The sequence below is a fragment of the Phyllobates terribilis genome, unplaced genomic scaffold (assembly GCF_046119375.1).
Source record: "Phyllobates terribilis strain yellow unplaced genomic scaffold, ASM4611937v1 Scaffold_1__5_contigs__length_1240528914, whole genome shotgun sequence".
NCBI classification, from domain to species: domain Eukaryota; kingdom Metazoa; phylum Chordata; class Amphibia; order Anura; family Dendrobatidae; genus Phyllobates; species Phyllobates terribilis.
In genome coordinates this window covers 224402272-224414683 of record NW_027362761.1, presented here as the reverse complement: position 1 = coordinate 224414683, position 12412 = coordinate 224402272, and the positions used below count along the sequence as shown (strand labels likewise).

The 12412-nt window shown below is 39.4% G+C and overlaps 1 protein-coding gene across 5 annotated transcripts in view; it reads left to right on the top strand.

Annotated features, from left to right (window-relative positions):
• SPIN1 (spindlin 1) overlaps positions 1-11603 on the top strand; it is a 66608-nt gene extending 55005 nt beyond the window's left edge. For 4 of the 5 annotated variants that reach the window (XM_073671002.1, XM_073670999.1, XM_073671003.1 and 1 more), the window contains 3 exons: positions 4418-4651; positions 6519-6551; positions 7935-11603. In XM_073671002.1, coding sequence (XP_073527103.1) covers positions 4418-4651; positions 6519-6551; positions 7935-8134 — 467 coding nt within the window. In that variant the 3' untranslated portion in view covers positions 8135-11603. The remainder of the gene's footprint in view (positions 1-4417; positions 4652-6518; positions 6552-7934) is intronic. The other variant, XM_073671001.1, reaches the window with a different exon arrangement.
• Positions 11604-12412: the final 809 nt, after the last annotated feature.

Sequence of the window (12412 nt, the reverse complement as noted above, 5' to 3'; positions counted from 1 at the left end):
TCACTACTGAGTGTCTACATAAAGTGCAGCACAGATTCATCTCACTGCCTCACTACTGAACATGTACATAAAGTGCAGCACAGATTCATCTCACTACTGAGCATGTACATAAAGTGCAGCACAGATTCATCTCACTACTGAGCATGTACATAAAGTGCAGCACAGATTCATCTCACTGTCTCACTACTGAACATGTACATAAAGTGCAGCACAGATTCATCTCACTGCCTCACTACTGAACATGTACATAAAGTGCAGCACAGATTCATCTCACTACTGAGCGTGTGCATAAAGTGCAGCACAGATTCATCTCACTACTGAGCGTGTACATAAAGTGCAGCACAGATTCATCTCACTGCCTCACTACTGAACATGTACATAAAGTGCAGCACAGATTCATCTCACTACTGAGCGTGTGCATAAAGTGCAGCACAGATTCATCTCACTACAGAGCGTGTACATAAAGTGCAGCACAGATTCACCTCACTACTGAGTGTCTACATAAAGTGCAGCACAGATTCATCTCACTGCCTCACTACTGAACATGTACATAAAGTGCAGCACAGATTCATCTCACTACTGAGCATGTACATAAAGTGCAGCACAGATTCATCTCACTACTGAGCATGTACATAAAGTGCAGCACAGATTCATCTCACTGTCTCACTACTGAACATGTACATAAAGTGCAGCACAGATTCATCTCACTGCCTCACTACTGAACATGTACATAAAGTGCAGCACAGATTCATCTCACTACTGAGCGTGTGCATAAAGTGCAGCACAGATTCATCTCACTACTGAGCGTGTACATAAAGTGCAGCACAGATTCATCTCACTGCCTCACTACTGAACATGTACATAAAGTGCAGCACAGATTCATCTCACTACTGAGCGTGTGCATAAAGTGCAGCACAGATTCATCTCACTACTGAGCGTGTACATAAAGTGCAGCACAGATTCATCTCACTGCCTCACTACTGAGCGTGTACATAAAGTGCAGCACAGATTCATCTCACTGTCTCACTACTGAGCGTGTACATAAAGTGCAGCACAGATTCATCTCACTACTGAGCATGTACATAAAGTGCAGCACAGATTCATCTCACTACTGAGCATGTACATAAAGTGCAGCACAGATTCATCTCACTACTGAGCATGTACATAAAGTGCAGCACAGATTCATCTCACTGTCTCACTACTGAACATGTACATAAAGTGCAGCACAGATTCATCTCACTGTCTCACTACTGAGCATGTACATAAAGTGCAGCACAGATTCATCTCACTGCCTCACTACTGAGTATGTACATAAAGTGCAACACAGATTCATCTCACTGCCTCACTACTGAACATGTACATAAAGTGCAGCACAGATTCATCTCACTACTGAGCGTGTACATAAAGTGCAGCACAGATTCATCTCACTACTGAGTATGTACATAAAGTGCAACACAGATTCATCTCACTGCCTCACTACTGAACATGTACATAAAGTGCAGCACAGATTCATCTCACTGCCTCACTACTGAGCGTGTGCATAAAGTGCAGCACAGATTCATCTCACTACTGAGCGTGTACATAAAGTGCAGCACAGATTCATCTCACTGTCTCACTACTGAGCGTGTACATAAAGTGCAACACAGATTCATCTCACTGCCTCACTACTGAACATGTACATAAAGTGCAGCACAGATTCATCTCACTGCCTCACTACTGAGCGTGTGCATAAAGTGCAGCACAGATTCATCTCACTACTGAGCGTGTACATAAAGTGCAGCACAGATTCATCTCACTGCCTCACTACTGAGCGTGTACATAAAGTACAGCACAGATTCATCTCACTACTGAGCGTGTACATAAAGTGCAGCACAGATTCATCTCACTACTGAGCATGTGCATAAAGTGTAGCACAGATTCATCTCACTGCCTCACTACTGAACATGTACATAAAGTGCAGCACAGATTCATCTCACTACTGAGCGTGTACATAAAGTGCAGCACAGATTCATCTCACTACTGAGCATGTACATAAAGTGCAGCACAGATTCATCTCACTACTGAGCATGTACATAAAGTGCAGCACAGATTCATCTCACTACTGAGCATGTACATAAAGTGCAGCACAGATTCATCTCACTACTGAGCATGTACATAAAGTGCAGCACAGATTCATCTCACTGTCTCACTACTGAACATGTACATAAAGTGCAGCACAGATTCATCTCACTACTGAGCATGTACATAAAGTGCAGCACAGATTCATCTCACTGCCTCACTACTGAGTATGTACATAAAGTGCAGCACAGATTCATCTCACTACTGAACATGTACATAAAGTGCAGCACAGATTCATCTCACTGCCTCACTACTGAGCGTCTACATAAAGTGCAGCACAGATTCATCTCACTGTCTCACTACTGAGCGTGTACATAAAGTGCAACACCGATTCATCTCACTGCCTCACTACTGAACATGTACATAAAGTGCAGCACAGATTCATCTCACTACTGAGCGTGTGCATAAAGTGCAGCACAGATTCATCTCACTACTGAGCGTGTGCATAAAGTGCAGCACAGATTCATCTCACTGCCTCACTACTGAGCGTGTACATAAAGTGCAGCACAGATTCATCTCACTGCCTCACTACTGAGCGTGTACATAAAGTGCAACACCGATTCATCTCACTGCCTCACTACTGAACATGTACATAAAGTGCAGCACAGATTCATCTCACTACTGAGCGTGTGCATAAAGTGCAGCACAGATTCATCTCACTACTGAGCGTGTGCATAAAGTGCAGCACAGATTCATCTCACTGCCTCACTACTGAGCGTGTACATAAAGTGCAGCACAGATTCATCTCACTGCCTCACTACTGAGCGTGTACATAAAGTGCAACACCGATTCATCTCACTGCCTCACTACTGAACATGTACATAAAGTGCAGCACAGATTCATCTCACTACTGAGCGTGTGCATAAAGTGCAGCACAGATTCATCTCACTACTGAGCGTGTGCATAAAGTGCAGCACAGATTCATCTCACTGCCTCACTACTGAGCGTCTACATAAAGTGCAGCACAGATTCATCTCACTGTCTCACTACTGAGCGTGTACATAAAGTGCAACACCGATTCATCTCACTGCCTCACTACTGAACATGTACATAAAGTGCAGCACAGATTCATCTCACTACTGAGCGTGTGCATAAAGTGCAGCACAGATTCATCTCACTACTGAGCGTGTGCATAAAGTGCAGCACAGATTCATCTCACTGCCTCACTACTGAGCGTGTACATAAAGTGCAGCACAGATTCATCTCACTACTGAGCGTGTACATAAAGTGCAGCACAGATTCATCTCACTACTGAGCGTGTACATAAAGTGCAACACAGATTCATCTCACTGCCTCACTACTGAGCGTGTGCATAAAGTGCAGCACAGATTCATCTCACTACTGAGCATGTACATAAAGTGCAGCACAGATTCATCTCACTACTGAGTATGTACATAAAGTGCAACACAGATTCATCTCACTGCCTCACTACTGAACATGTACATAAAGTGCAGCACAGATTCATCTCACTGCCTCACTACGGAGCGTGTGCATAAAGTGCAGCACAGATTCATCTCACTACTGAGCGTGTGCATAAAGTGCAGCACAGATTCATCTCCGCTAAAAGCCGAGATCCTTGGATCAGGAACAGAACAGACATTTATAGGACATTTCATAACTCTCCCAAATTGTTATGAAAACATTTACAGCACATCCCGCATTGAACTACTGTACCCAATTATATATTTTAGGAGTCGGTTCATTATATACAGACTCCACAGCCCTTGTTGCCAGGCTGCAGGATGTATTGTGCAATGTCTTGTCTACTCGATCAGCCACATTACAGATTCTGTAAAATATGATATTGTGGCTGGCATCGCGGTAAGGTATTCTGGTCATCCTAAATCACTGTACCAGAGCAACTGAACGTTTCCCATAGGCTTTTTATTTATTTTTATTTTTTGCTACTAAATATTGTGTTTTATGGTGCATCTTTAGTCTGAAAAAGTTGAGTAATTTGAGGTGAGCTATCTTATTACTTCCCAAATTGGTGAGAGAGTGGGGGTCAAATTTAGCTTCTGTGCATACAGTTTAAGGGATGCCTGTATGGCCTCTAAGTTGTTTCATCTCTCCTTACATAATGTGAATCTGAAGGAGCACAGGTTCTCCCCTCACACAATAAAGTAACCAGGAGTGAGTCTTATAGCTGTAAGTGGTGTAACTTCCAACTAGAAAATTTGAAAGCATTTTCAATAAAATTTTCTGGTTTTGGCTTTATCATTTATAGACTGGTTTTATATTATGTGATCTAATGGCTAAAACATGTCTGTGAAATGACTTTTGTGTTTTCCTACTAAAGCCTCATCCCGGATCAGCGATGCTCATTTAGCAGACACAATGATTGGTAAAGCTGTAGAGCATATGTTTGAAACAGAAGATGGCTCCAAGGATGAGTGGAGAGGGATGGTTTTGGCACGAGCGCCCATAATGAACACGTGGTTTTATATAACCTATGAAAAGGACCCTGTCTTATACATGTATCAACTTTTAGATGACTACAAAGAAGGAGATCTTCGCATTATGCCCGATTCAAGTAAGTTCTTTTTTTATTTTTTTGGAAGTCTGTGAACAGACCTGTTTTAACTTTAATGTATTGGCTATATAGTGGAGAGCAGTGGGAATTTGTGAAGACTGTTGTCTTACGAGCCATTCTCAAACTGAATAGCCCTTGAGTAATGTGTACAGCTCTTAAATTTGGTGCATCTTTGTTTCTCAATGCGTCAAATCGAAATCTGTGCCTGCCTTTGTGTCACTTCATAGTGCACAGAGCACACTTAAAACATGCTCTCCTAACACCTCTCTCAAATCTAATGCTCCCGATGCCTAGGTGGCAAATGTTAGCCATATTTCTGAACGCGGTTAGAGGTTGTCCATTTAAAAGGGAAATGGCCACAGGTAGGTAATGCTTGAACAAACTTAAAATGTTGTCCACTACTTGTAAAACCCCACCCTTGGCCCTGATAAAATAAAGCTTATACTCCCCTCCTGTGCCAGTGCCGTTCCAGTGGTGTCAGCATGTTTTTATCAGGGCCAAACATTTAGATCAAGAAGAGGTTGTCCTAGTATTAGTCAACCCCTTTAATATAACATTGCTTACCAGGTCACCTGTTGACACCGCTGCTCCCCAGAGCACTTTCTTGGCTGTAAAGTTCTGAGTTCTGTCTACAACACATTACTACTGAGACCAGCAATTGACTATAGAGATCACATGTTGTAGACTGTTCTTCACCACTGAAACTTTATAAAGAAAGGATTAATACTCTAAAAAAAAAAAAAAAAAGTAATATTTCTACTTAATAGTGTAAATCAAGATTAATTCATGGGAAACCAATATTTTTTGTCGTTTAAAGAGGTTGGGCTGGGTCTTGTGAATAGGAGCAAATTCATAGTTCAAATCTATAGCTCTGTTCTTCTATATGTTATAATGAAATTAATCACATTATTAAACATAATGAAAAGGAATTTGTCAGCAGGTTTTTGCTATGTAATCTGACGGCACCATGAGGTAGGGAAAGAGACCCTGACTTCAGCTGTGTATTGCTTAGTTTACTGGGTGCAGCACTTATGAGAGTCAGTTTTCTCTGCTGCAGAGCTCTGAATGTTGAGCCTTGTGTATAACTCTTCCCACAACACAGCTTTCTGTGTACATGGTCTACTGACAGCTGCAAAACAGTGCTGGGGATGTGGTTGGACCAAGAAGCATGAGGCCAGTTGTCCTATAGTGGTGATCTCCTGCTGATAAAACACAGACCAGTAAGTGACACATCATTCTAATCAGGGTCACTGATCCTTCACCATGCTGCTCTCACAATGCTATATAACATGATGCGATATATTAAGAGGTTAAAAACCTTAATAGGATTTTTGCTTTATTTTTTTCATAAATCAATAGTATATAAGATAACAGTTAACATTTTCATATCAGGGACATTTGCTTCTCTCTCCCCGTGGCCTGATCTTTCAATCTTAATTCAAGAGCAAAACTCAGTGACTACAGACTTTCCCACTACTGAGAGAGAAGATGACAGTTGCTGCTCATCATAGTCTATGGAGAGGGGAGGAGCTAGAGGCAGACAGACATTCTGCTGCAAGTTCTCCTGAAACCACAGTTACACTTTAACAATAGCTGTATTCTTGTACAGAAAATAGAACACATATGTATATATTATCTCAGGGTTTTTTTTTATCAAAAGGGAATAAGTCAATAATATCAATTTGTCATTTCCTTTGTATCTCTGGATATTCTTTTATTCCTGGTATAATACATGAGTGGTGCAAATACATAAGCAGCCATGATCTGCATCCTTGCTTCAGTCTCTGTCACCATCACTGGATGACAATCTTTTATTTCATTGTTCCCCTTTACAAATTTATATTAATTATATTATTATGCCTATTAGGACATTCTTCATCCATGACAAAGAATAACAAAGGTAATACATTTTACATTTGTTCATATTTCTATACATTATTAAGGCTCTTTTAGGTATATTTCGTGTATTTGTGCTACACTGAGAAATGCACCTAGAGTCAGCTGTGTCCCATCTGCTGATAAGCTGGGTGTCAACTTTACTATATTTCTTACAATATAACCTAAATCATTTGAGAGGAAAATATAAAACACACTTGACGCTGTGATATAAAGTACTTATTTATAAAGTACTTTTTTTTTTTTCTTTGTCATAAAACTACTACTCATGTATTATAAGGAATTGTGCACTTCAGGTGTATGCAACTTTACTAGAAGTAAATGGATGATGGCCTTTAACTCATGCTTTTCTAGATCTCATCTCCTTGGGGTGCATTATGCCTTATATTTACACAAATGATCGGCATTTTTTAACTTTTGTGCTTTAATTAACCTCTTCCTCACCATCTGTCAGTGATTCTTCCTTAACCAATGAAATTCTGCTGAATTTTGTTCTGCTTCAGAATCTGATTGTGTGTAAAAAGTAAATCCAGCAAAAAACTATTTATTTATTTTCTCCAGATTTAGTCATAATGCATTTTCTAGAGAAGGAAATTGATCTAAGGCTTATTAATGCTAGCTTGGTGGGGGGGGGGGGGCACATGGGTCCCACCATGCCATTTTGTGTGGCCCCCAACCTCCTGTATACAGTAGTTTCAATGTCAGAGGGAAAAAGAGTTAGGGCCCTATACAGCTGACAATGATGCACAGTGACTCCATCTGACCATTCTACTCAATGGCTACATTGAGACTAGGCTCACACTATTGTATATTGAGGGAAATGTGAAATGCAGTCATCTACAACACCCATACACCATTAATGGAGAGGGTTGTATGGGTGCAGGGTCCAATCCAGTCAACACTCCCCCGTTCCGCCCTCCCCAATTAGTACCATCTCCCCCATCCGTTCTCCAGATGTGAGTCTTGGTAATGGAACCTGCATCTTTTAGACATTTTTGGCATATACCACACATGTCAAACTCTGGCCTGTGATGCCGGCACAACCCCCTCACCCATTGTACTGGATGGAGGACTATGTGGGGCCCATTGTACTGTATGGAGGGCTGTTAATACATATTAAGGTTGTCCTGCAACTTTGTAAAAGTTTTTTTATTTTGGCCTCTATTTGAGTTTGACATCCCTGGTATATACGGTTATGCCATAAACATTTCAAAAGGTAATACTTTTTAAGTTTTGAGGCCCTTAAAGACCATTGAATAAGAGGTTGTGCACCCCCTGCTTTAATAGATGATGATGGGAAGTTTGACTTATAAGGTTTCAATGTATATTCAGAAAGCAAGAATCTTGTACTAATTATTTTGTTTGTCTTTTAATTTGTGCTGATTAGATGATTCTCCTCCAGCTGAAAGAGAACCAGGTGAGGTGGTTGACAGTCTGGTGGGGAAGCAAGTGGAATATGCCAAAGAAGATGGCTCAAAAAGGACTGGCATGGTTATCCATCAAGTTGAGGCCAAACCCTCTGTTTACTTCATTAAGTTTGATGACGATTTCCATATTTATGTCTACGATTTGGTGAAGACCTCTTAAATGGGATTGTGGACACCCTTGCCAAACTTGTGGATCTAAATAAATATATGTAAAATTTGTAGAAAGACTCATTGCCTTCTCATGACAAATGCTCGGATATTCCTGCGAACCCACAATACCTGGTGTTGCATCCAAAAGAAAGGGAAAAGTCATTGTCTGAACAACCTGCTTATCCGTCTTTCTCTGACAAAGGAACAAACCACTCTCCATTATTGATGCATTTGGATTTGGGCAAAGTTTTTGAACACGAATCTTTTAAAGCAGCAGCTATCGTAGCGCAAAGAGGAGAAGACCAGCAATGCAGATTGAGAAATATCGGGACAGAAATGTATTTCTTAAGCACCCATTCCTTTCTATACAGAGAACAGTTTGGTAGGTCTAACTTCCGTAAAGTAGGTGTCCATTATTTTAGCTTCCAGCGTCTTTGATAAAGGCAGTAGGGGTAATTGATACTTGTGCTGTGAGTCCCAGCAAAACATTGCACTGTGAAGTATTGACTTACGGTTCACACCAACATTTTGCCAAACTTTTGGCGCAATTCAGTTGAGTATCTGTGGGATGTTCACAGGCTGTAAGTTGGCCTGAAGCTCCACATCCAATATGGCAACACTAGTGCAGTTGTGTATATCCGAGAAAAATGTATTGATACAAAAATAAAGACATAACATTTCCTAACTTTTGACTTCACCCTGGACATGGTGTCTTACAGTAGGTTGTGGGGCAATTCTGCACCAAGTTCAAGTGCGTTTGAAAATATATTTCCAGTGTTACGTCTGTCTTGTGAGTGAGAAGTGTTACGGCTTCCCACAAATTTTTTTTAATTTTTTTTTTTTTATAAACTTTAAGGGTTTTTTTGTTACCTCCACTTTATCTCTGTTTGGCTATAGATTTGGGTTTTTTTCAGTCACTTGCTGCTGTTTGACTTGCATTTCAAGTGCTATGATTGTTTTGTTTTTTTTTGTTGTTTTTTTTTAATTCCATGATCCTAACAGGAAAAAATACTTTTTGAAAATAAAAGTGGCTCTTAAGACCTATATGACATTACTCCAGTTACTACTGCATTTTTTTCACACTCCTAAAACAGAATTTCAATCTACAGCCTCAAACAAGCATGTGAGCTTCTTGAAATTAGCAGTAAAATAGAAGAAAAAAAAATGTGGTCGGTACAAAAAAACTGTTACATGCAAATTGCTTTTTGAAATCTTTTTTTTTTTTCTCCTATGAAGAAATGGCTAGAGAAATGAATCTTACACACTAATGTTTAGAATGTGTTCTGCCCTAACAGAAAGCTGTTATAAAATAGCAGGTTTATATGGAAAAACGTACTTCTGTTACTAATGCCTTTTTTTATCCAATGTCTCCCTTCTGCTTTGTTTTGCACAGGTTTTTTCTATATATTTTTCTGTATGATTGGTAGTCAGTTTAAGCTGTAGAGATGATCTTACACTCCCCAAAGTTTTACTTTGAGCATCTAAAAGGCAATGCTCTAAGATTGTTACGCTTAATTGTGACCATCTTATGACACGTAACCATTGTGTTGGTGCCAACTTATTATTCTCTGTAATCTTCAAGGTTTTGAAAGTAATGTTCTTTATCAACCTATTGTTGGTATACTTCAAGAATGGCAACCTAGTGTACCATGTGTGTCACCTACTCTGATTAATCCTACATCCTGATGTATAGAATAAAACTGTTTAAAGTTAAGTTAGGCTATGTGCACATGTTGTGTTTTTAGACAGATTCTACCTGAAAAAGCTCCACAAAACCGCCAATAAGATATGGACATCGTGCGCCACAAAGTCAAAACGCTATTGCTGTGCACATGTTCCATCTTGTGTCACTCTTTCTAACCACTTCAGGGTTCGGAAACAGTGATGTGATTAAAAGGAACATTCTCATTTAGGTGAAGCTGTTCTACACCACAATGTAAAATATAGAGAAAAGATGCCGAAAAACAACCGTGAAGCTGCTTCAGGAAATAGACTGCCGGCATTTTCCTTACGCGGCTTCCCCTAGAAAAACTTGGTGGCTGCATCGGTGAAAGAAAGACACCCTGTGCACATGCACTTCATAGTTGGATACCGCGTCAGTCCTCCCTAAGACGTGCGTAATAAAGGTGTGAAGACTTACTTTCTGTATTCCGTGTGACTTAAGTGTCTCTCCTGTCTGCCCCACATGTCTGAGCACCCCATTTACTGGAGGCGAGTTGGCCATTTTTCATAGTGGAAGATATTGGAAGAGGTGTTCTTTACGTGAAATATATACAGAAAAGCCGCATGTGTCCGCCAATATAACGTGTCCCGTTGGATTATTTTTATTTCAAGGCCACATTCACACGTTTAGTATTTTACATCAGTATGTGTAAGCCAAAACCAGGAGTGGGTGATAGAAATACGTCACCTCTTCTGTATTTATTATACTTTTTCCTCTGTTCTGCTCCTGATTTTGGCTTACAAATACTGATGTAACATACTGACCAAATACTGAAGGTGGCCGAAAGGAGAAAGTAGTCATGATGCTTATAGGGTTTTAACTTTGTCCCCCTTTGCTGCTAAGCTTTAGCACTTGCCTCCTGTAAATGCACGAGAGTGCTGAACTGTTACCTAAAACCTTATGGCGTTCTTTATACTAAATTTGCCATGTTTCAGATTTATGCCTTGTAATATATATATAATTTTTTTTTTTTTTTTTTTTTTTTTTTATATAATAGCTCAAATGTCAATGTAGTTGTCCATTGCTATTTCAGAACTTTCTTGAATGTCCTTTTGGGCAAGCAAAGGCAGAAGGGTATTCAATGAATAGATTATCCATTAGTCTCTTCGTGTTCCACACTAAAAAGGTCTTGAACTATGTTTTTGTGCATTCAGCAGAGTACATAGATTTGCAACAGTGTTTTCTATCTGCAGATCTCTAAAGTGACTTATTGACTCTGGAGAGTCCTGCATGTAAATCTCAAAGCAGAGCCTGGCTCCGTGAGCCCACTACTACAGTTTGTAACACCTTGTACATGTGCGTGTATGTTGTCACATTGGGCCTTTATTTTTTTTTCTTTCTTTTAGGATGCTAAATGACTTTTGATTATATGTAAACTTATGGTTTTATATACAATTTTCTGTACTTTTTTTTTTTTTTTTTCTTCCCCCTCTTCTGCTTCTGTTATATTGGATTTCACCTGTCTTAAGTCAGGTAAATGTACATTAAAGAACTTTCACCAGTCCTCTCTTTTCAGGTTTTTGTCAGGGCTCACGTTTTAGATCTGCATGCAGTGCTTGCATTTACTGTTAATAAACATCTCAATACCTAGATACAAGTGGTTTGAAGGTCTTGTCCAGAAATTTCACAGGACTGCACTACCAGCTGTGTTTTGTTTGTATTCCTATTTTCAGCCTTTTTTTCTGATGTATAATTGTATTTTGTGTGCGTGATGTCAGGCTGCCATGTAATATTACATAAAAATATATATGAAGAATATAGTTGACCAGACCATTCTTTTTTTGCACGCTTACTGTTACAAAAATAAAGGTGCATGTGTGAAGAGATATATTTAAATAATTACTCCCGCCCCATATAGCTTTCTGTATTTAGCTTGCTAGGTGGTTTTGCGGTCAGTAAATGTAATTTAAAATCCACAGATAACACACAAGTCATCAAATTCTTGTAAGTGGTGTCCATCTCTAAACGACTGTGACAGATGATGACCTTTATATCGAACGTTTTCACTTGTTTATCTTCTGTATCAAAATTCTAAATCCATTTTCAAGCACCTGGCCTGTTGTAAGTTTTTGTGCTGTCAAAAGCTCAGTTTGACAATTGAACAAATGCCTTAAGATAACTTGAGATAATTATAAAAAGGCAACTCCACCCAATGTCCCCTATAGAGCATGAACCTCATAGCTTTCTGTAGATCACTTGCGTCTACCAAAGTGTTTCCTGTTTGAAAAAGCCTTCAGTTTAGAAAATGGCTTTGTATGGCAATCTTATGAAATTATTGGATGTAATCCATACAAATAAACCATTAATTTTTTTTCTGCAGAATATTCCATAGAAAACCTTAGGCATCATTCATACCAGTATTTAAGTCAGTGTTTTGCTTCAGTATTTGTAAGCTAATACCAGGCGTGGATACAAAATAGTGACAATATTTCCACTATACTTTTATAGATTCCATTCCTGGTTTTGGCTTCTAAATACTGATGCAGAACACTAACCATAGTACTGCCACGTAAGGGTATATACACCCAACTTGTGTTTTTTAAAAAATTAAGCTGTCAAAGCAAC